Genomic DNA, 24,597 nt, shown 5'->3' with positions numbered 1-24,597 from the left:
AACCCCTATCACTACCCCAACCCCTATCACTACCCCAACCCCTATCACTAACACTACCCCTATCACTGCCCAAACCCCTATTGCTACCCCAACCCCTATCGCTACCACAACCCCTATCACTACCCCAACCCCTATCACTACCACAACTCCTATCACTACCTCAACCCCTATCACTCCCACAACCCCTATCACTACCACAACCCCAATCACTACCCCAACCCATATCATGATCCCACCCCCATTCACTACCCCAACCCCTATCACTACCACAACCCCTATCACTACCCCTACTCCAATCCTTCCTTAACCTCTCCCACTTGTTCTCCTGTCACCATAACTACACCACCGCTTTAAATAACGTCACCACTATCACGTCATGTGCTATGTTTTAATCGCTGTAAAGCGCCTAGGGATAAGGCGCAATATAAATAGTTGTTTTTTAAAAGAGGAACGCCCGCCAATCTTGGCCCTGCGTTCAGCAGTGGTGTGAGCACGACATTGCGGGGTCTGTGTCTTTAACTTTTTTAGATGACAAAGCCGGGGCCTACTCTAGTTCCATTGTGCTCCTCAGATTTATATTGGTACAGGGTAGGTAAACAAAACAATATTAAACTATTTTTTTTTATTTTACCAGATAAGGGCCCACAGATCTTTTCCAGAAGCGACCTGGCCACAAATGATAGCTCAACGAAGTGGCTTATCGTGTGGAAATGTATAGCACCAAATACTCTAAACGCGTCAGGTTCGAACCCACGCCCTTCTGTATACCAAACGAGGTAGTTAACATCTCGCCACCGTGGCGCTACAACAACAAACGATGTAACAATCATAACATTACAACAAACGACCGAAGCCTCTCTCTATGGGGAGAACCATTCAGCGGCTTGTCATTTTACTCACCATAAAATATTGAGTGGCCGCCGCACTCGTAATGATCCACATCTGTTCCGCGTGTAAACGGTGAATGCATATTTGATAACTCCGGCGAGCAATGGTTCAGTTTCATTTGCATTGCAGCTGAGGTCAAAATGGCATTCTTTTTTCTGGTGTCGTCTGTGAAAAAAATAACGAACTAAGCACGCGAGTCACAGGCATCGCTCGCTGATTAAAGATGCGCTGCGGTGGCGAGATGTTAAGTACATCGCCCGGTGTGCAGGTGGTCATGGGTTCAATCCCGACCCTCACGCCCGTATATTTGGAGTTTGAATGTTCTCTCCCTCCCTGTGGTCGCGTGGATTTTTCTCCGGGTCCTCTGGTTTTCCCCTCCACATTTAGAAACGTGCGTTCAAGAGTATTTGGCTACTGCTATACATTTCCACATTATTATAAGACACTTCATTAAGCAATCATTTGTGTCCAGATTCCTTCTAAAAAAGAGCTATATAGCTTAGTGCGCCTTACCTGGTAAAATAAAAAAATTGTTAAATTTTAAAATAGTTTTTTTAAGTTTCCTGCGTTCCATGCTCCGCCGCCTTTACTGAGCCTCGCTGACCAGCGTGGTGAAGTATGGTCAAGCGACAGGGCTGTTGTACGTCTACATGAATCTCATCTCATCTGAACGTCATTTATACAAAGCGCCTCGACCAAGGCGCTTTATAAAGAATTAAGGACGCTGCATTTGAATGTAATGGTGAGAGATGCGGTGAATAAAATAGACGAGAGGAAGCAATGGGGGGTGAATTCTGTGAAAGCGAAATTAATGACAGTCAACGGTGATGAACGGATTGAATGAATGGGGGGGGGGGGATGAGTGATAGCCATGCAATGATAATGTGAAGAGGGAACAGTAGCGGTGGTTATGAAGGGAGGAGATTAAAGGTGAGCCAGGGTGAGCTTGAGAATAATTCCAGCCACCTGCACACCGCACGCACCCATCGCTCCGTATTCACGCAGAGCCGTACCGTGGGTGGAGGGTGGCGAGGTTTGGAGTAACACTGCCGTAGAACCAAGCGCCCCATGGGTGCAGAGACACTGCCCCATCGACTAACCCTCATTACCTTCCTTGGAGTAATAATAACAAAAATAATTGTACGTTATATGGCGCCATTCATACTAATAGCTACCCATTGGCCTTCAGAGCAGTGATATCATTAAGACCGAAACAGGAGGACTTTTTCACAATCCTGGCTATCGCCTGAAGATTCTTGTTGTAATCATCGGCGAAACGTCGTACTCAAACGTCGTGGGTTTACTCTCCAACACACCGGTGTGCTTAAGTAGCAACTAATTAGCACGTTTTGTTGACGTGACACACATTACAAATTGGCTGTGTCGGGTGGTGGTGGGTTAACGACGACACATTTATATTTACACGATTCTTCCCCAAACAATAACAAATCCCCCCTTCATTATGACCACTGGTCTAGCGACATCTGGCGAACTTCTAAACGTCCGCTGTTGATGACAACGATGTCCATTCCCCCACAAAGACAAAGATCCCCCGTGTAGCCTTAACAGACTGTTGGGGCAAGTGCTGTTAGCGAGTATTTTTACGCAATCTAACCCAAAAAAAACGTTATTAGGGATAAAAGCAGCCCATAACGCTGTGTATTAATTATATATGAGGACCAAATCCCATATACAGCCACTCCAAATCAAATAAAAATCGAAAATTAGTAAACAAATTAAGTGAAAGGCACTGAAACAAAAAAGCACAAGCAACAAAATGTTATCACGACGAAGAAAGGAGTCCGTGAGGTCCACTGTACATCCCAGACCACAATCCTAACTTCCCAACCAAGCCAGGAAGCCTTCACACGATCCCTATTGTCAAAATAACACATTCCTGCGGAGGGAGCTGGTAGGAACGTTGGGTTGCTCGGTCAATGGCCAGGGTCAACGGCGGCGTGGTGTATTCCGCAAATATGGCCGACTGTGAGGGCGGGCACAAGCCGGCGTGAGTAAGTTAAACGTTCAGTTTTATAAGGGTACCACGGGGTGACCAGCCCCTCCCCTCCCCACCCAGCCCCACCCTCCCCACCCAGCCCCTCCCCACCCTCCCCTCCTCACCCAGCCCCTCCCAACCCTCCCCTCTCCACCCAGCCCAACCCCTCCCATTTTTGGATGCACGACGGATGGACGGACACAATAATCCCCTGTGGGCTGGTGTAACCAGGAGGTTCCTACCAGTATTATCCCTATTGTCATTGGCTTTCAGAGCAGTGACAAAAGAACCACGTAGCTCAGTCCACCCTAAACCGCATCCACTGCACAAATCATGGCAGTAGATGCGGATGATAGCTGATGCACAAATGGAAAAAAAAAACTTTCCAGTAGCGTGTGACTGTGGTCATCCAGAGCAGACCGTGACAACGTGTAACGACGCAATGCCCCGATCCACAAATACGAAGGAGACATCACAGCGATGATACGACTACTCATCTACTTCTGACGTGGTTGTCTGGCTTGACCACCTGAATGGGAAATTGTAGCTGTTGCTCTGCTTCCACATCAGCCGTAGGAAAGAAGAAGTGCAGTGACAAATGGAGCGTGGCATTCATTCACGAAGTGTTCCCCTGCCTGTCTGCATTGTGGAAAGGTCCAATGAGTAAACGTGACCATTTCTCATCGTCCCTCGTGGTTTCATGAATTAGAACCACATGATGCGAAGTCAACGGTGAGTAATCATCGCATCCGAGTGTCGTGGATGGCTCTTGTCCCCATCAGCGTTTATCTAGTGGCGTTTGTTTAACAGGCTGGAGCCGTGCTGATGATACTCGAAAGCACGTTAAGCCGAAACCACTGAGATGCTGCCTTTCTTTATACAGATGTGCCACTGAAGGGAAGACACAAGCCTGAAAGGCCTTTCAGTCTGACAAGTATTCAAAGTTACCCTAAATTGATGTACCTGGCCTCGCGTACCTGGCTTCCTGCATATATAATCACGTGGGGAGTGGCTGCACAGTGGTTAGGGCGCTGCGCTACGAACCCAGTGACCCGAGTTCGATTCTTGCTCATGGCCAACACCGGTGATGGATTATCTGAACAGGTCCTGGGCCTCCCTTAGGTCGCCTCAGACTTAAATGAGTACCTGGCGCGGTGTGCAGTGCTGGCCACCCACCCCCTCCCATGTGTCGTGCCGGCCTTCATAGGTGCTCCTCGCTGACAGAACTTGTTTTTAATCAAAAGTCACACAATGTACATCAGTAATCCAATAATAATACGTCGACCGGTGCATATTGTAGTTACCGATATGCAATGAAACACTGGCCCCTGGTGGCGGTTGAAATGCCATCATTTACCCTTGGCATAACGTTTACCAGATACACGGTGCCCCGCATACTTCTGTGTGGAGCCTGCTTGCGGATGGAGTTTACGAGGAAGTCGCAAAACGAACCCCTCGTCGTGAGAGAGCCGGATGATGCGGAATATCTATGGCTTAGATCTTCGTTCCGTGAAGCTTCTTGGGTCACAAGCCCCCTCACGCCACATCCACTGCACGAAGCGTGAACAGCGAGCGGATGCAATATACTGGATGCACAAAATGTAAAAATTGTACAGCTCTCCGACAAAATGTAAAAATGAGAAAGCTCTCCGGCAGTGAGCACCAACTGTGGCTGCCACTGCCAAAATGAGCATCACGAAATATCACGAAAGTACGACGTTTCAGGGAAAGCAGGAAACAAGGGTGTCCAAAATAAAGACAAGGAACTATATAGAGTGGATGGTGGGAAAACGAAGTGGACATTAACGTGGAAAAATACGGTGATAATTATGGTAGAAGTAGCTCTGTGATGACAGCAAAGTTGTATTCTTGGTTCTTTCGGTAAAGTCACGTAGAAGAGAAATAATAAAATAATAAAAATATTTAATAATACAAATTCTCACGACGTTTCGACTGCAACACAGGTGTGAAATCCACACCTGATGATGATTGCTTGTGTTGCAGTCAAAACGTCGTGAGAATTTGTATTGTTTAATGTCTATTTTATTTTATTATTTGCCTTCTACGTGACTTTACCTAAAGAAAGCTTTAAATAAAAATTTGACGGCAACGTTGTTGACTGTACCTGGTACCAATGAAGTTATTCCAACCTGGTCACGATACATTATCATCTGTCTCTACTTGAGCCTTGAGTCAACATCTTCTGCAGGCAATCTCCAGGTTTCCGCAGCGTATGTGCTATGAAGAAGGGTCATTGCCCGAAACGTTGCCCGTTATATATTTCTCATTTTAAGGCCACAAAGACAAAGATCCCCCGTATAGCCTAAACAGACTGTTGGGGCAAGTGCTTCTTAGCGAGCACCTATGAATGCCACCACCGCACACAGGGGGTGGGTGGCCAGCACCACACCCGGCCGTCTTTGTCTCCCCAGTGGCGATGTTTACAAACCGAACCAGGTACTCATTTGAGGCTGAGTCGAATTAGAGAAGGCCCAGGACCCGTACAGATAATCGCCACTGGTGTTGCTCACACCCACTTTGAATGCAGTGTCATAATGGGAAACACTCTCTCCAACTGGTTCCCTGTAAAGTCTGGACTGAGATCATGTGAGGGAGGGAGCGATGGCACCCAGAGGGTTAGAGGGGGAGCTCTGGTGAATGTGGAAGTGCGTTCATCGATTTGCTTGTTCTTTGCAGCGATTATTTTTTTTGCTTTCAGGGAGACATTGTTCGTCGTAAACGATGGATAGACATGGACGCCAACACATGATTTGTTTTAAAGTGTGGGGGGGGGGGGATACTGACTTCCATCACACTCTGTCCTTGGTGAATATGGCCACTCTGCAACACGCGCACACGTAAACATGAAACTTTCATTATTAATGAAGCCAAACACACAATGAATTACAACACGATGTGTATTTGTGAAGGGGCATTAGACCCTAGGATGTTGCAATTGCGGGGTGGAGCAGCAGCGTAGCGGCTCAGTGTATTTGCACCATGAGCCCAGGAATATGAGTTCGATTCTTGGCTACGGCCAACACCAACGGCGATTGATATCCGAACCAGTCGAAGGTGAGTGCTATACCGGACAAAGGGGCCGTCCATAAATGACGTCACGCGATTTTGGACGATTTTTTATCCCCCCCCCCCCCTTTGTCACACGGCGTCCCAAAAAGTCAGACCCCCCCTCAAAGATGACGTCACAAAGCTCTGCCCCCCCCCCCAAAATAAAACATGCTTCAAATCGCTTTAAACTATTGTCATTGTAGTGCGTATTTAATGTGGCGCTGCACTCTGATGTTGTAGGAGAAAACATTTATTAAAAAGTGTTTTCTATATTTATTTAAAGTTGTGCATTTTGATGTGACGTCACATTTCTCAACCCCCCCCCCCTCGTCACACATCATCAAAAATGTCTCACCCCCCCCCCCCCCCGGGTGTGTGACGTTATTTATGGACGGCCCCAAACCCACATGCATCCGGTCGATACTGTTCGACCAGCTGGAGGACCTGCACGTTGCCACCAACCACTCCAACCTACAGGACAGACAACTCAAAGTCTTTGGTTTGTTTGGTAAAGTCACGTAGGTAATTTTTTTTAAAATAAATTAAGTCACGACGTTTCGGGCGCAACACAAGCGTCCTTCTTCAGGTGGGGACAACTTAGCGAAAGCACACCACTTAAGCGGTGTGCCTACGTGACTTTACCGAAAACACCAAAGAGTATGAATCATTGCAGTCACGAAAACTTCAAATCTAGAATTAGACAACTCATAGGCTCGAAAACCGCGCCAAGCAAACGGGTCCAAACATCAACACTTATTCAAAACGCACTGACCAACCCCATCGATTGCTCAATATATATTTTACGTGGCAATATCGCCCCAAATCCGCGCACATTACAACAGAACGGGCATGGAACAACAGGAGCGAACAAAGAAACCCGTCACGACCTGAGCGTCTAACGCCGACCGCGAAAAACACAAATTGCAACCCGGCCGCAAGAATTATATTATCGTGATTAAAATAAAGTAGCAGTGTCCGTCCCACCCCCCACTACTCACCCCGCACCCACGCTTAGCACGGTTGGCTAGGTACGGCGCGAGAGAAGTCCAACACGCGTACATGCATCACGTAGAGTAGAAGAGGCGGGGGGTGACGCACGGTCAGACGGCTCCTCGTGTGGGAACGGTGGTGTCAGGATCCTTCATCCAGCATCGGATCGATTGCGAGTTGTTTTTTTTACACGAGACATTAAAGTTGCTCGATTAAGGGGACCTGTTTGTTGATATCTGAAAGCTCTGCGCATCGACCGAACGATTCGCAAAATGTGCCGCGGCACTTTGCGTGCGCACAAAAGACAAAGATCCCCCGCCGCGTAGCCTTCGCAGACTGTCGGGGCAAGTGCTGTGAGCGAGCAGCACCTACGAAGGCCGGCACAGCACACGAGGGGGTGGGTGACCGCATATATCTCCCCCAGAGGCGATGTTTACACACCGCACAAAGTACTCATTTGAGGCTGAGTCGACTTAGGGGAGGCCCAGGACCGGTTCAGATAATCGTCACCGGTATTGGCCGTGAGCGGGAATCAAACTCGGGACGCCGGGTTCGTGGCGCAGCGTAGCGCTAACCGCTACACCAACGCTCCCTACACACACGCGCATCAGCAAGTGCAGTAAATTTACAATGCCATCCGATTCACACCTGCAAACGCAGCATATTTAAAATATATACAGCCTGCACACTACAGCGATGACTGTGTATATATATGAAACTGCGTGTGTATGCATGCTTCATCGATCACCTCAACGACAGATGTGGAGTGGTGGCGGAGTGGTTAAAACAATGCACTGTGAACCAGGAAATCTTAAGTTCGATTCCCTGCTCACAGCCAACATCGGTGAATATCCGAACGGGTTCCGTAGGTCGTCTCAGCCTTAAATGAGTACCTGGTGTGGGGGTGTAAGCATCAGCATAGGGGAGGCAAAGGCCCCCCACCCCCTCTTTCACGATGCTAACCTTAATAGGTGCTCGCTAACACCACTTACCGCAGCAGCTTGTCAAATGCTACACGGGGGATCTTGGTATACGTAAGTTGTGGGCTACGTGTGTGTTTGTATCAGTATCTGTGTCTTCATGTGTAGTCGTGTCAACCTTCACAGGTGCTCGCTAACACCACTTACCGCAGCATTCTGTCAAAGGCGAAATGAACCTTATGGCAGGGCCCCGGGGTCCATTAAGCCCCCGGCTCTCGCACAAACTGCGTTGAGACGTCATTTTATGTCTGTTGAAAGCGAACGACACGGCAATCTATTCCTCTCGACGAGCTCAACACGATGCGCTAATCAAAGTTTTGTTTCTTCTGCGCATTCGTCCTCGCTGCTGCGACTGAACGACACGACAACAGAATAATCCGCGGCAGGTGGGTCGCGGCATTTATGTGCGCGGTGGGACGGAGTTGCCAAAAATAAATAGATTAATTACGATTTTGGCTTCCGTTTATTCGGGACCACCGGGGTCCCGCCATAAGGTGGATTATTACGTGGCATCTGTGTCTCTGGTTTTTTTTTAGGCGTCCGCATTCCTCCACGCACTCTCTCCCGTCCATGGGAACGGTGCCCGAGTGAATCGTTTCACACTTTTGTTGTTGTGGGGACTCAAGCGATGAAATTCCACGGACATACACGTACACGCATTCCAGTGTCATATGAAGAAATAATAAGTACTCGTCCATAATAGAGGTTTTTTTTTGGGTTAGATCGCGTAAATGTATAAATGTGTCGTTAAAACCCGTCACCACCCGACACAACCAACTGGTAAGGGTTGTCACGTAAACAGAGCGTGACAATTCATCACTGGTACAGCACTACACCGGTGTGTTGGAGAGCCAAGCCACAACATTTAGTACTCAAACTGTAAATGTTGTGGCTTGGTTCTCCAACACACCGGTGTGCTGGACTAGTGACGAATTGGCCACGTTCTGTTTACGTGACAACCCTTACTCGTTGACTATGTGTCGGGTGGTGGTGGGTTTAACGACACATTTATATATTTACACGATCTAACCAAAAAACCTCTATTATGGATGATTTTGGTCGCGAATGCCTATGTGTTAAACCAAATAAGCACTCACTAACGTGAACAAATCTGTCACTACTTCAAACAAATGTATTTAAAAAACGAGTCTTTTCGAATCGAGTACAAATGAAAAAATTAGGGTCTTCAAAAATAAATTTACAGAACTACCACAAGTGCTTGCTTCGCTAGGGCCCTCGATTGTAACCATGGGACCATTTTTAAAGTTTTACACAAGCCAAGCGTGCACCTGGCGTGTATACACAACCTCGAGTGGCACTCTACAGAGAGCACGCTTCAATGGGCAAGGAAGCTCTCGTCAGCACTAAACGAGATCCCCTCTTTTTGCACGCACGCGCGTGCTCGTACTTATGTTGAACTTCTTTCGCGCCGTACGCTGCCAAACGTGCTAATCGGCGATAAGGGGGGTGACAACAAAATAACCACAAAAAAGCAGTTCTAAAGATATTAGTTTTCAATCTTTTTTTCCACGATCGGATGAACTATTCCCCACACGCAAGACGTATCAATATGCCAGGCAGAGATTTCAGGCACGACGCTGCTGAAGCGAACTCAGAGGTGGCCTGATGTGTTGATGTCTTTCCATTGCAGTTTGTACCCCATATTTTTGTGTGTCTCCCTCCACGCTTCTTTGCACACTCGTAAGGTTTTTTTTGCTCGATGTTTCACGAGCGACGATTGATTTTTTTTTGGTCACGGAGTTTACAGCGGGTAAAATGCACGGATTGAATTTTTTTTTTTTACGCATGGCAGTATATATATATATTTTTTATATGACGTTAATTTTTCCAAAAAGTATTCCACAATGTTTTTGCTCATATCTTCATTACCGAGGCCGCCTTCAAGAACTGCCCTCGTCACGCAGACCCTGAAAGCGTTTTCCCAGTTGTGCCCCTCCGCTATTCCACTCATGTCGTGCATTTTTCAGCAACAGCTGATCCTTATGGCGGTACCCCGGGGGTACCAAATAATACAAAATCCCCGAGGCAATTAAATACTTTATTTCTGGGACACTATTTTTTCCAGGGGTGTACTTCACTCCGTGACTGGGGTACCAATCAATCCGAAATCGGTGCTACTCCACGATGTCGAGACGCCAAACATTTCAGCATTCCAAAATTCTTTATCGAAAAATTAAACTTTGAATAGTGCATCGTGTACAGCTCGTCGAGATGAGTCGATTGCCGCATCGCCGACCAACAACACTCAAAATGACTGAATCACGGACATTGGTACCCCGGGGTACCGCCATAAGGTTTAGTTGTTGAATGTTAATTTTGTTTCCGCTCATGTTTTAACTCGAGCCTGTGTTTGGTTGTTTTGACGACTCCGTCATCGGCAATTCTGAGTTGGTTAACGTTCTGTACATTCACCTTCACGCCTTCAATTGTCGATCCAATTGTCAGAAAACAACTTCTATGTGTTTTCTGTGAATACCTTCGGCAGAGGCTAGTCTCCTTATGTGAATCCCTTTAGAATTTTATGTTGCATAGACTTTTTCGTGAGATATTTTATTAATTATAAAAAAATAAACATGATAGAGGCCTTCGTTTGCTAGAGCGTGGATAACTGCATCAATTCCCATTGAGTCAAATGCCTTTGTCATAGTCCACAAAGGTTAGGAATGAGAGCAAATGACACGTATCATTTATTTACACGTCTGTGACAGGAGTTTATTTTACACTGTTTGTGAATTGCATATAAGCACTTTTTATTGTTGTTTATTATCCTGCTTAAAGGAAGTTCTGGTGTGGGTTTAGTGTAAATAATGCGTGTGGTTGCTCCTGTTAGCTTGCACATTCCCTTCGCCCCTGCACTGTCCTGGAGCTGTGGCCACTGCCGATGGTCCTTGGCTGTGGCCTATGGGTCTCTATACAATTCTATGGATTTCCATGCAGCTCTATGCATCTGTGATCTCCTTCAACTGCCACAACTGGCACCAGTCTTGGCCTGTTGTCTATGGGTCTCAATGCAACTCTATCGATTTCCATGCAGCTCTATGCACCTGTGATCTCCTGCAACTGCCACAACTATCACCAGTCTTGGCCTGTGGTCTATGGGTCTCTATGCAACTCTATCGATTTCCATGCAGCTCTATGCACCTGTGATCTCCTTCAACTGCCACAACTGGCACCAGTCTTGGCCTGTTGTCTATGGGTCTCTATGCAACTCTATCGATTTCCATGCAGCTCTATGCACCTGTGATCTCCTGCAACTGCCACAACTGTCACCATTCTTGGCCTGTGGTCTATGTGTCTCTATGCATTTATATGGATTTCCATGCAGCTTTATGCACCTGTGATCTCCTGCAACTGACGCCAATGTCACCGGTCTTGGTTTGTGGTCTATGTGTCTCTATGCAACTCAATGGAACTCTATGCAGCTCTATGTATCCGTGATCTCCTGTAACCTCCACCACTGTCACCACTCTTGGGCTGTGGTCTATGGGTCTCTATGCAAATCCATGGATCTCTACATAGCTCTATGAATCTGTCAACTCCTGGAACAGCCACCACTGGCGGCGGTCTTGGTCTGTGGACGTCCTTGTGAGAGAGCTGCCTAGCTCAATGGGGCCTTAGCGACTGAGTGCTAAAGTCTGAGCCTTGCTAGAGAGAGGGAAAAGTGAATTACAGGCAAAAACATAATGGTTAACAACAACATTTTAAGTCGTGAGATAGCCAATTATAGACATGTTTTTCTTTCTTCTCCATAACATCATGAGCACTTGACGAACTTTCTGTCAGCATAGAGCCAACTGTACAGAGCAGGATGCCGCTTTGTGTGTGCCTGTCCTCAGGCCACACCGGCACATTGTCGAGAGGGTTCTCTTCACAACAGCTGTTGAGGCACAATGCAGCGGTGAGCAGCTGGCAGTGAACGGCACCACTCACCACTGCCAAGCGTAGCGGCGCACGCCTGTAATCCGACGTTTTGAAAAATTGGTGATCACGCAGCGTTGGTAAATGTGAAATATTCGGCGACGTCTCATCACCCATAGCGCTGTTGTTGAGGCTATTGCTTTGCGCTAAACAGTGGTGAGATATTAACTACCTCGTTTGGTATGCAGGAGGTCGTGGGTTCGTTACTGACCCTGACGCCTGTAAATTTGGAGTTAGCGTGTCTATCTCCCCGTCGTCACGTGGATTTTCTCCGGGTGCTCCGGTTTTCCCCTTCACATTTAGAAACTTACGTTTTTAGAGTATTTGACTGCTATACATCTCCACGCGATGAGCCACTTCGTTGAGCTATCATTTGTGATAGCCAGGGTCGCTTCTGCAAAATAACTATATCGCTCAGCGGAGCCTTAGCTGGGTAAAGTAAACATAGTTTAATAATAGTAAAACATGAAATAGTGCAAAAGAACACCAAAGTAAAGGTACCGCCCTGCAATAGCTTGTTCAAGCCACTGCTGGCGGAAGGGCCTCCGTTAGAGGGAACTTTAGAGGATACTTGGTCTACTCTTCCATGTTGACCAGACGTGTTGGAAGAGATGGGTGTACCCATATATTGGGACAGTTATATATTTGGAAATCAGTGTTTTTTTATATTTTAAATAAAGCAAGTAAATTTAAACAGTGCAAGTAGAACACTCTAACCAGGGCCGTGTGTGAATAACCAACAGGCCATGATTCAAGTTACGTATTCAAGTTACGTAACCTTAAGAATCAGCGTTTCAGCGTTTATCTAACAGAACATGTTTCATATTATAAATATAAGTGTCGCTGGGCAGCTCAGTAGTCCATACACTCCTCTTAACCGTGACAGATCAGGCAGGATTAATAGTTTATCACCTATGCCCAACCTCTTCTGCCCCCAACTCCCCACTCCCCACATTTTTTTAAAAGCGATTTCGTTTTTCATGACCAAGCATATTCTTATTGCAGTCTGAAAGTTTTCCAAAGGTAAATGTGTAAGATTCGTCCTTGACGCATCATTGGATCATACGGCGGGGAAGTCTATTTAACGCTTGCCTGGTCTCTCGCGATGGACACTAAATTAAGCTCCACGGTCTGCAGGTTTTGGTGGGATTTTTGAGGCTCCACGCAAGGCGTATGCTAAGAAAAGACAATCGTAGTCTATGTATAGTTACCGTAACAGTGAACAATGCTCCGAGCATGCTGGGTGATTACCCACATTGCACATTTTTAGACTGTCATGCAATGAATATTTCCTCTTCGTGGAAGAACGAGTGGGGAATTACTGCCCTCGACTCCTGTGTGTCCCAGAGGTCACTTGGAAGAGATCTCAGGCGCAGGTCCGTAATGTCCGCTTCTGTGGGCTGTTCCCTAACGCTAAAGATTGCACTTCCCTGTGAGAGATGCGCATGCCGCGATCGGTGTAAAGCTGGGGGTGAAAGCTATAAACGAGTGCAATGCCTGCCCTTCCAACTCACAAAAAACGACACCTCTAAGGCGCTCTCCTCCCACCCAGCTTAAAATATGCTGCCAAGCTTAGCAGTGTTCGTTAGGACGCTGTCTTTCCGACAGCTCTGTTTCTTCACCTGAGGCTTGCGTTGTGGCCGAAACGTCGTGAGAATTTTATTTTATTATGTTTGATTTTTATTATTTTATTATTTCCCTTCTACGTGACTTTACCGAAAGAACCAAGAAAACTACACCTGTTATGTTTTATGTATCGTCACCAGTTTTTTTTCCATACAAAAAAAGTGATGCAAGTTATTGTTTTGCAAATGCCGCGCATTAAAGTATTCCAGAATTTTCAGTTAAAAGCTCTCGGAAATAAAACATGCCAAGAACAAATTGATGGGCATGACAATTTGTGTTAAATAAATAAACTTCGGTTGTATAATATGTCACTCGATATTTGGTCATTACAGAATTAGGAAATTATTGATGGAAAACTAACAGGTCTCAAGTTAGCCGTTTGAACAGCAGTGTTGTGCATTGAAACATTAATGAAAGTCAATTATAAATATATAAAATTTCGATTTAAAGCTTTCGTGACTGCAGGGATTCATCTTCTTGGTTCTTTCGGTAAAGTCACGTAGAATTGAAATAATAAAATAATAAAAATAAACAATAAAATAATTCTCACGACGTTTCGGCCACAACGCAAGCAGCCGTCCTCAGGTGAAGAACAGGTCTGTCGAGAAGACAGAGTCTGAATGACAACTCCAGGCTTGGAGCGTCTTTTTTAAGCTGGGTTGGAGGGGGGGGATATTTTTACATTCTAACTCAGAAAACCCTCGCTCAATCCGTAAGACCATCGTACAAGGGAGTCGGGATGCTGGAACATTATTTGCATGTGGCTACATAGTAAAGTCGCCGGAGAAGCTTACATGAGGAGAACGCTCAAGACTCTGCTTGCTATACTCAACACGTTCGTCAATAACATTGCAGCCTTCAAGTTAAAACTATACGTATGCAAAATGCTATGAAAAAGGGACATTGCCAAAAACGGAAATTATTGGAAAATTATTCATTTTAAGACCAGTGTTATTGACAAACATGTTGAGTTGTGTTGTTGATTGTGCTTGTGCACCACTGCAAAGCAACATCACCAAAGTAAAACATAATAAAATACAATTCTCATGACGTTTCGGCCACAACACAAGCAGCCGTCCTCAGGTGCTTGCGTTGTGGCCGAAACGTCGTGAGAATTGTATTTTATTATGTTTTATTTTTATTATTTTATTATTTCCCTTCTACGTGACTTTACCAAAAGAACCAAGAAGAATCCCTGCAGTCACGAAAGCTTTAAATCGAAATTTAACATCACCAAAGTTTTGTTTCACTTGCTATGCTGTCCTCTGGGGAACAATTTGCTTAGCAGGCTGGAGGTCTTGGGAACATTATCGGTGTCAGCCTATTGAGTGAGATCTGAAACAGCCTTTCAATTGTGTGTGTTTATCGGAGAGTTTCACCACGCCGCAATATGCTTGGCAGAATCGGTCAAGCCCTGAGAGCTTTCTGTTCTGCTGTGGAAATGTGCCGGGGCCAGGCAAATGTGTAGGCAGAAAGAAATATCCCTAGCGGCTACCCATATGGGCCCTAGAACCCATCAGTGGCTGGTGGCAGTTCTCCAAATCTGACCATGTGTCAATTGTGCCAAGCTTGTGTGGCAAATGCAGTCGTGGGAGCTTCCAACAGCTAAGCTGATTGTGGATTTGTGCAGTCTGTTCTCCTATAACACAGTAGTTGCGTTCCTGAAGAACACCGGGTGCGGTATGGAAAAATCGCGTTATAATAACAATTGATTCAATGGGAATTAAGGGGTTAGGTGGTAGTAGGTTTCAAAAACAATTTTTTTACAAAAATAAATAATTATGAAATGTTAATTAACTTCATATCCTTGCCACTCATTGTAATTAAAATCAACAAATTTGTATGCAAAGCGAGACGAAATACATTTTGTTAAAGCACAATCCGCGATAACACATTATATGCATATGCAGGCTGAACAAAGACTGAAGCATCCAGTTGCATCCCACCTGGTGTGATGCTACGCCGAGGCAGCCATACGACCATGCTCACATGTCCTTTGGATTGCACTCTCATACTCACATGCCCTTTGGATTGCACCACTCTTCGATTTTACATTAACGTGCTAATCTCTCACATTAACATCATGCTAATCTCTCATATTAACAAAGCCACTTCCGTGTCCTCGTCGAGGAGGCCGCTCTCCTATCTTACAGTTACATGCTAATTTCTCACATTAACATCACTAGCCCCGGCCACTTCTTTATGACCCTTGGGCTACACCCATTTCAAACCTTTTAAAAGTCAGCCTCAGCAGCAGACCATGCTTTCACACCTGGTGACGGACGCTTGTGTTGCGCCCGAAACGTCGTGATTTATTTAATTTTTTACCTACGTGACTTTATCGAAAGAATCAAAGAGTATGGATTCCTGCAGTCATGAAAGCTTCAAATCAAGATTGATATGACCGCTTATTCCTACTCAATCGCGACGTAGTTCTGTTCACTCAATTGCGATATATCCAATTCACATCCGCATTATAAAAAAAATTGTTCCCTAATGCATTCATCGCGTTATATCCAATTCGCGTTATGAAAATACGCAGCATTATAGGAGAACGGGCTGTACCTTTCACACTGCCAGTGAAAGTTGATTGGGCCAAATGAATAAAGCAGAGGGGACGCAGTACTGTCTTCTCAATCTAGCTGCAGACCTTTATGTACAGCAGGCAAATTATCAACTTGAATAGGCAATGAGAATACTGTCTGCGTGCAATACCTTCCATGCGTTTGGCTGGTTAATTACGGTCGCTTTTGCCGGGAAATTATCAACGCTAAATCTGCTCATTAGCAAAACCGACTCGTTGAGAAACACTGTTAACCTTTCGAAACGATGGCGCGTTAACAGGTGTTGCGGAAAGTAAACGGGGTTTGATGGTTTTTTTGGAATGCGTCACCAGAACACGAGGGGCATCATAGACTAGTGCGCGTTGGTGGCAACTACTCTTCTGACGATTTCCAGTGCAAAATCACCCCCCCCCCCATTTGACTTGCGGTGTTCCCAGTACGGTACGCAATAACATCCAACCTCTCTTCCATCAATATCGCACCCGTTGTGTGCATTTGGCGTACGTGTATAAACTATTATTATAAGCAATGTGTTTGGATACTACTCCCGTATTATGTTTGCTTTGTTGAGGAGCTTTGTGAAGCACACATATAGCATACAAATGAAGATTCAATAAAAACCAGATGTATACAGACACTATCATCATCAGTCACGATCAATTCACTGCTGGTTGAAGGTGTCCCCAAAGCATCGACATCTCTCACAGTCCTGTGATGCAGCAATCAGATCCGACCATGTCCATCCAGTGCTCGCTGGCTTCAGGTTGGTGAACGAATACATTATAAGGTCGCACTTATTACACGCAAAGTCCTTGCCACTAATGAAACACAAGACCTCGCTGATCTCGTCAAGGAGCGAGCTCCGGTTATCCTCCCAGCGGCTTTTGGCTAGCCATGGAACAAAGATGGTCACTAGATCGCGCACTTTCAGATGCGCTTCTGCGGCCGTCTGGAACGCTCTTCCTTTCGATATTAGGAATCCACTGGAGCTATGCGCTTTTAAATACTCTCGATTAAAAACGCTTTTCTTTAGAACTGCCTTTTGTGTTTAGTTTGTTGTCCTTCCCCCACACCTTCGATTAGCACGGTTGGCTATGTACGGTGCAAAAGAAGTTCAACATACATACATAAAGTACCTGCACACACTCTCATTTCCTCGCTCCATCTATGATGTGGACGCCCTCTTGCGCACAATCCATACTTTGGCTGTCACTCCAATATAAGTCTTGACCATTGGCCATCATTCCTACTATGATGATGTGTCCTGCAAAGGCCCGATTACTTTTCTTAAAATCCAATGTCTTTTCTTTTAGCATGTTCTTCAGCTCACAAGACCTTCTCCTTTGCCTCTCAATCGTATTCCAAGCATCACGATATACAGTCCTCTATATGCTGTGTTTGGTCAAGAATAGAAAATAAACCGATACACCGAATAGCTAAACATATACATAATAATAAGTATTGTACACATACACAAAGGGCGGATTAATTGTTGGCGAAAGATCTTTTTAGAACGTGTTTTTCTAAAGATGTTCACGTCTCAATCACCATCCATAACAATAATATGTTTTTAAATAACGCCCATTACATCGTGGCTGCTTTGCATGCGACGAGCGACTCGAATCTCATATCAACACATTTCAAAGGGCACCCCCAGTAGCAGCTGTCCCCTTGTGGTGGCGCACAAGGTGACTTTGCACCTAACCTCTGAGCGGGCATTGGTCTGCCAGCAGGAGGGGAGGAGGAGGGGGGGGGCAGATGTTTGCTCGGGAAATAATGGAGAAAAAAACCACCAGGGTGATGATGATGTGTTTCAGCTGCTTTGGTACATGGTGCAGAGATAAGGGAGTGAGAGATGGGGCTTGGACAGAATGCACCGTCTGCATCTGACGGGACCTGACTTGTCACGACTGCGTTAGAACCAGGCGAGAACCCATCGAGATGAAGAAGCCTCTATCGTCAAGGAAGAGCTGGATCGATAACAACATGGGGCGTGAACCTTGGTGCTGTTAGCACACTGCGCGCTGTGCACCACGTGACCTGGGTTTTGCGCTCGGCCCCGGCTAACATTAGTGGCGAGTGATATCTAACAAGTGCTGCGCCCCACCACCCAGTAAACATGAAACGTCAAGGCAACGTTGAGCTAACGTTGATCCAACGGTACGAACCAGATTCCAACGTTGCGCATTTACACGGCATACATGGTGGTGGTTTGGTCAAGGGTAAAATTTGGTTACAATTAAATACGTAGGTGGTGATATGTCTCGTATACAGTACAATCAGCATAAGGCATTCGTGGCTACGTATCGACGCAACGATTAAATATTATAATATCGCTTTTGCTACTCTGGTTATGCAATCTTCATCGGGCTAATGGCAGGGTCGAACAAGGCATACACAGACGAGACAGAGAGAGGTGTGAGTGACGCGGTGGGGGAAGCTGCCTCCAAAGTTCAGGCCTGTCTGTGGTCATCACATCGCAAGAATCTCGTTAGATCTCCGAAGCTAAGCAGGTTTGCGCCTGGACTCCGCTTCGATGGGTGACCGTCTTTAGGCCCACTGAGTTATGTAGATATTTTTCAGAAGCGACCCGGCCACAAATGATAGCTCAACGAAGTGGCTTATCACGCGCAGATTTATAGCAGCCAAATACTGTAAACGCGTGATGTTGATTCTAAATGTGGAGGGGGGAAACCAAGAAGACCCGGAGAAAAATTCCACGCGACCACGGGGAGAAAGACACGCAAACTCCAAATATACAGCAGCAGGGGTCAGGATCGGACCCACGACCTCTTGCATGGTAGGTTATCACGGCATGAAGATAAAGTTTCAGTATTGGAGGTGCCGGTGAACGCACATGAGCACGGGGAGAGAGAGATGCAAACATTAAAATATACATCAGCAGGCGTCAGGGGTCAGGATCTAACTCACGACCTCCTGCATACCAGGCCAGGGAGCTAACATCTCACACGGTGGAGCTGGCCTCATTCAGAGGCGAGATCTCTTGCCCTTCGTCCTCACCACTGATGTACACCGCTCTGGCGAATGGCTTTCTCGAGACCACTGCTTTCTCAACATTTTTGGACCTTGACAAAATAAGGCGCTCTTTTCCCCCCTTCCAACCCAGCTTATATATGCTCCAAGCACGTGTGCTGTTTCATTCAGACGCTGTCGCCTCGACAGACCTGGTTTTCACCTGAGGACGGCTGCTTGCGTTGTGGCCGAAACGTCGTGAGAATTGTTTTATTATGTTTTATTTTTATTATTTTATTACTTCCCTTCTACGTGACTTTACCGAAAGAACCAAGAAGATGAATCCCTGCAGTCACGAAAGCTTTAAATCGAAATTTCTGGACCTGCGTGGGGGGACGCACCACTGTGAACCCTCCTCACAACGCTTTTCAATACATTTCATCTATTTTATTTATTGGTATAGCCCTGTGAGCCATTCGGCTCTTGAATCGAGTTCAACCGCAACAAACAAAAAACTGCACCGACGAATTCCACGGACCTCTGTGCCACTTGTTAGGGGACCACCACCCAGTGGGTCCAGCGCAGTGTTTCTTCGCTAAATTGCCAGAGAGGGAGAGGGGGGGGAAGCCACTTTCGCCGATAAGACATCATCAGCGTGTGAGGGGCTCTCTACAGCGTATGTGGTGGTTTGACAGCAGCACGATGATGATGATGATGGGGCGGTGTTGTCACTCTTTGTGTTATTGTCGGAGGGCCGCACGTCAGGGGCCGCACTAAAGGCCACCAGGGGCCGCCAGTGGCCCGCGGGCCTTGCGATGAAGACGACCGTTCCCCGGCTTCTCTCACCTTCACGAAGATGCCGATCTCGAAGTCCTGATGCAGGCTGCCATTCGCGACCGCCAAGAGCCCCGACTCCACCTCTCCCCCTGCTCCTCTCGCTCCAGCTGCTGCTCCCCTCCCTCCCGCTCCTGATGCCGCTCCCGTCTCGGCCGCTGATCCGTGCTCCCCACGGCTGCCCACGTCGCAGGCCGGCTCCTCCAGCAGACAGGGCGGCGGGGGAGGCAGCTCGTCCGACAGGCAGAACTGCTCGCCGTCTTCCTCGCCGCAGAGCCCGTCCTCTCCACTCGGAGGAGGCGGTGGTGGTGGTGGCAGCAGCATGTCCTCCTCCTCCTGCTGCTCCTGCTGTTGCTGTTGCTGACTGTCCTCCACCTCCCCCTCTGCCACCACCTCCTGCTGCTGCTGCTGGTCGTGCTGCTGGTCTTCGTGGTCGTCCCCTGGGCACCTCGGCTCCTGGCTCGCCTCGCCCGCCGCCGCCGTCGCTGCTACCGCTGCTTCGCCGGACTCGGTCTCGGCCATGTGAACGTCCCCGTGTCCGCGTGGGACAGCAGCAGCAGCGTGCGGCGCGTGGGAGCGCGAGCCCAGCGAGGAGCCCGTGGCTCGCGCTCTTAGCCCCCCCCCCCTCTCTCTACCCCCTCACCTTCTCCACACCCCCCCCCGCCTCACCCCCCCTCCCTCACCTTCTCCCCACCCCCCCTCCCTCACCCCCTCTCCCTCACCCCCCCTCTCACCTTCTCCCCACCCCTCCCTCACCTCCCCCCCCTTACCTTACTCCTTCCCTCAACTCACTCCTCCACCTTTTCACTAAACTCACTCCCCTCCTCACCTCACTCCTACCTCACCTCTCCCTCACCTCACTTCTTCCTCACCCCTCACCTAACTCCTACCTCACCTCACTCCTACCTCACCTGACTCCCCTCCTCACCTCCCTCCTACCTCACCTCTCCCTCCCTCCTGCCTCACCTCACTCCTACCTCACCCCTCACCTCACCCCTACCTCACCTCACACCTTAATCCCTCACCGATCCTCACCTTGCTCCCTCCTTACAGCTCACCGTCTCTCCTCACCCCTCCCCACTCCCTCACTCTCCCCTCTAGCCACTGCACGCCCTCCCCTTAGCTCACTCACCTCACCCCACTCACCTCACCTCACCCCGCTCACCTCACCTCTCTCCTCACCCCACTCACCTCACCTCACTCACCTCACCCCTCCCCTCACCCCTCACATCCCTCCCGCTCGTCTACAAACAAACGAAGCGCGAGATATAACGGAGCCCCCCCCCTCTCTCCTTTTATATGTAAATGAGGCGCGAGGTGCAATTGAGACCCCCACCCACCCACCCCTGTTCTATGCAAATGAGGCGTCGTCTATGCAAATGAGATGATGAGGATGGAGGATGATGATGATGGAGGGGAAGCCCCTTGGCCGCGCTGTCTCCGCCGCGCGCGCCGAGGTGGAGTGAGCGAAAGAAGACGCGGAGCGATGCCCCCACCCCCACACCCCCTACAGCCCCCACCCCCGCCCCCCTGCCCCCACCCCTCCCCCCACACACCGCACCTCGGCCGCTCTCCATCCACGGCGACTGCCGCAGGAGCCACCAGTGGCAAAGCCCTCTCGGAGGGGGCCTCTAAAGCGTGACCATTGTTTAAAGAGACGGGGGGGGGCATCACACAAAAAACTCCCGGGGGGAGGGAGTGGGTGTGGGGGGGAGGAGGTCATGACACAGTCAATGTTGAAGCAAATTTCAACGCCAAATAGAACGAGTAACGACTTGATCTGCTAACTAACACCTCGTGTGTGTATGGGGAAAGGCTGCGACGCCGTGACGATAAGAACTTAGAGTTGGGGGGCTCGGGTGAGCTCCGCCCCCCCAGATACCGTCTCACTCCCTACCCCCTTCACTTTGACTACAATGCAACCTCTTCATATCCGCTAACGTCCCAAATGTTTCTCTCTCGCGCGCTGCGCAATGTGGGCAATGGGACGGGAGGTGTTCCTTGGGTCTCAGATGATGCTTGGCCATTGTTCTGAATGTAATGTAAAATGTACGTATGCGTGTACAGCCCTGTGTGGGTCGCGTGGATTGTTTGTCAATAATTCTGATGCGGGTTGGTCGAAGGCAAGGTGTGTAGACCTTTGGAGCCGCGATTTAATACGACCTCTGCTGTGCACCACAACTCCAGGTGGCAATTACTCGATACAACAGACGTAAGGGTTGTCTTTGGTGCGACTAAAAAGCTGATGTGAACAGGCTGGAAGCTGCACGCTATTGTCCCACAAGTCACACTTTGAGAAAAAGAGAATGGGGACAAATTCCGCCGAGGTAAAATAGAACACGTCCGTGTCTGCTCACGCTGTGGAGACTGTGAAATGTATTTCTACAAGGTCGGCTGACCGAAAGATTGAGAAAGCATTCGTCAACTTCGCATAGCCCACACCGGCTTGCATCTCGTAGTAAAAACGTCTCAGTGTCACAACGGGTGCGTCAGTAACTGTTGCCATGTCCGACGGATGGAAGCCACTAAAGGCAAAGGCAATGAAAGAAGTCAGGGGGTCAGAAAAGATACACAAGCCTAAGCAAGCTCTTATATTCCGGGAAAATGTATGATAAATTATTGTTGTTTTACAGATCAGACATTATGCCAAAGCACGCCACATTCTGCCAACACAACACCAGCGTTGCATCATTGGAATAGACTGCCGAATGCCTCTATGGAAATAAACAAAAACCTGAAAAGTCTGATATCAACGAATAGTAAAGTTCACTCTCATCGCCGGAAAACTACACACGGTCATTTTGTTAATCCACTCACTGATGGACATGTGAGCTATCTACACACGCTAACTTCGTAATGCTAAAAATGCAATCCTGTAATGCAGAGTCAACGCTCGGTTATCTGTAGATGCATTTACCAGCGTTGATGATTAACTGTGATTGTCAAAAACAAACATAGTTTTCTTTGCCGTGTTTATACATTTTAATAGCATAGGTTGCATTTATTGCGTAATATCCGTGTTGTTTTTATTTTATTTCAATCACTCTTCCCCCATTTTCCCAAGAGTTGACCATACGCTAGATCTGGAGGTTAAAAAGAAACCCACAACACTGGTTTAAGAATAAAAAATAATTTATAATTATTTGTCAATCCACTGCTGGATAAAGGCCCTCCCTGCCCCGTGTCCATTAAAGATTATTTTTGACCGTACGTCACCTCGCAAGGTTGCCACCTATTCCCACCGTGAGACCAAACACCGGACATTTCTCAGCCAGAACTCGGCCTATCAAAACCGTGCAGTATACCGTCATACATCTTAACGCAACACCGTTTCGAGATCTCTGTACAAATCAATTCCTGCACACGCACACACGCAGATGCCAATTCTCGTCAACCCCGAACGGGCGGCAAAACCCTATCATATCATATCATCACTTGCTACCGATGTTAGCCGTGGCAAGGGAATCGAACTCAGGTTGCCTTAGATTCATAGTTGTGGCACGGCTTAAAAAGCCAATGTGCCAACAAACTCCCATCGCTCTGTATCTGGAGGTGAAAATCTCTGTTCTGCCAACGCTGGACCCGTGGGGCGCGTGACACGTAGATACGGACGCGGACGCGCACGCGCGTGCTTGACGTTGTCGCGGCAACCGAACGAGAGTTGGGGGGGGGTGTGTGTGTGTGTGGGGGGTGCTGGAAATAAAAAAAAATTAATGGGGGCCCTCTTATCTCTACACTCTCAGGTCCAGGAGAATTCCTCCCGAAAACAAAGACGAACCCCAACAACAAACAAAAAAGGCTGACATACATTCAATAAAAAAAGACACGCGCGCACAAGCCTGCAATGTTTCATTGTCTTTTTGATATATCAAGCTGCGATGTGGCAAATGTAGAGGTGATGGCAGCGGGCTCGGGTCAGTCGAGCGAATCAGCGCTGCACATTGAAGTTGGAGCGTTAAGTTCGAATCCTGGTCAGGGTTAACGCATTTCCAATCTCGCCATCGTCATCACCACCGTAAAATCGCACATCTTCATACAATTGTACTCTACACGGTATGGAACATTGATATCAATATCAAAAAGGTGACAGTATAGTAAAATTAGGGCACTTGATTCAGCGAACGCCCTAATTGTAGACAATAATTGTAAACTTATTTTACTATGATTGGCTCAGCATGTGGTAATCTTGACACTACCGTATTAGAAATTGTAAAACTTGGATTTGGAGTGCCTTTAGAATAACATTTGCCACCCATTTCAGTTTGTCTTTGTCCCTCGACTCCCTCCTGTGATCAGCACACTTCGAGTGGGCATCATTGCCGGCGGCTCAAAATAACCTGACCAGTGCATCTCACTGCAACGACACACTTGCAATTATTGTAAAACACAAGGCATTCAAGTGCAAGGGTCTGATTCGTCAATTTAGCAGTTTTTTGTGAAAGGGGTAGAAAATCAACAGAATATATTTTTCATTGAAAATCCGGTGGTAAACCCAACTCATTGCAATGATAGCTACTTTGTTGTAATCAAATGCGTAGACTATCTTTTTCAGTGCCAAATTATTATGTTTTATCTTTAACCGGGATGTTTTTTATTACTGAGATGGATTATCTTTTGTGTTGGGGGTGGTGTGCTGTGATTAACGTGTTCGTTTCCCAGAATTTTCCTGAACATAACTACAGTATATTGGATGGAGTTCGTGAGATGTAGCTTAAAACATTGCGTGCTACATTTTAAT

At 47.3% G+C, this 24,597-nt stretch overlaps 1 protein-coding gene across 1 annotated transcript in view; it reads right to left on the bottom strand.

Annotated features, from left to right (window-relative positions):
* Window positions 1-20,502, bottom strand: part of LOC144948681 (chloride intracellular channel protein 5-like) — a 75,826-nt gene extending 55,324 nt beyond the window's left edge. The window contains exon 1 of the mRNA XM_078878331.1: window positions 19,872-20,502. Coding sequence (XP_078734457.1) covers window positions 19,872-20,381 — 510 coding nt within the window. The 5' untranslated portion in view covers window positions 20,382-20,502. The remainder of the gene's footprint in view (window positions 1-19,871) is intronic.
* Between the last annotated feature and the right edge of the window lie 4,095 nt (window positions 20,503-24,597).

Source organism: Lampetra fluviatilis, chromosome 50 (genome assembly GCF_964198595.1).
Source record: "Lampetra fluviatilis chromosome 50, kcLamFluv1.1, whole genome shotgun sequence".
NCBI lineage: Eukaryota > Metazoa > Chordata > Hyperoartia > Petromyzontiformes > Petromyzontidae > Lampetra > Lampetra fluviatilis.
The sequence above is the reverse complement of the archived record's forward strand: the minus strand, read 5'-3'. Positions and strand labels throughout refer to the sequence as shown.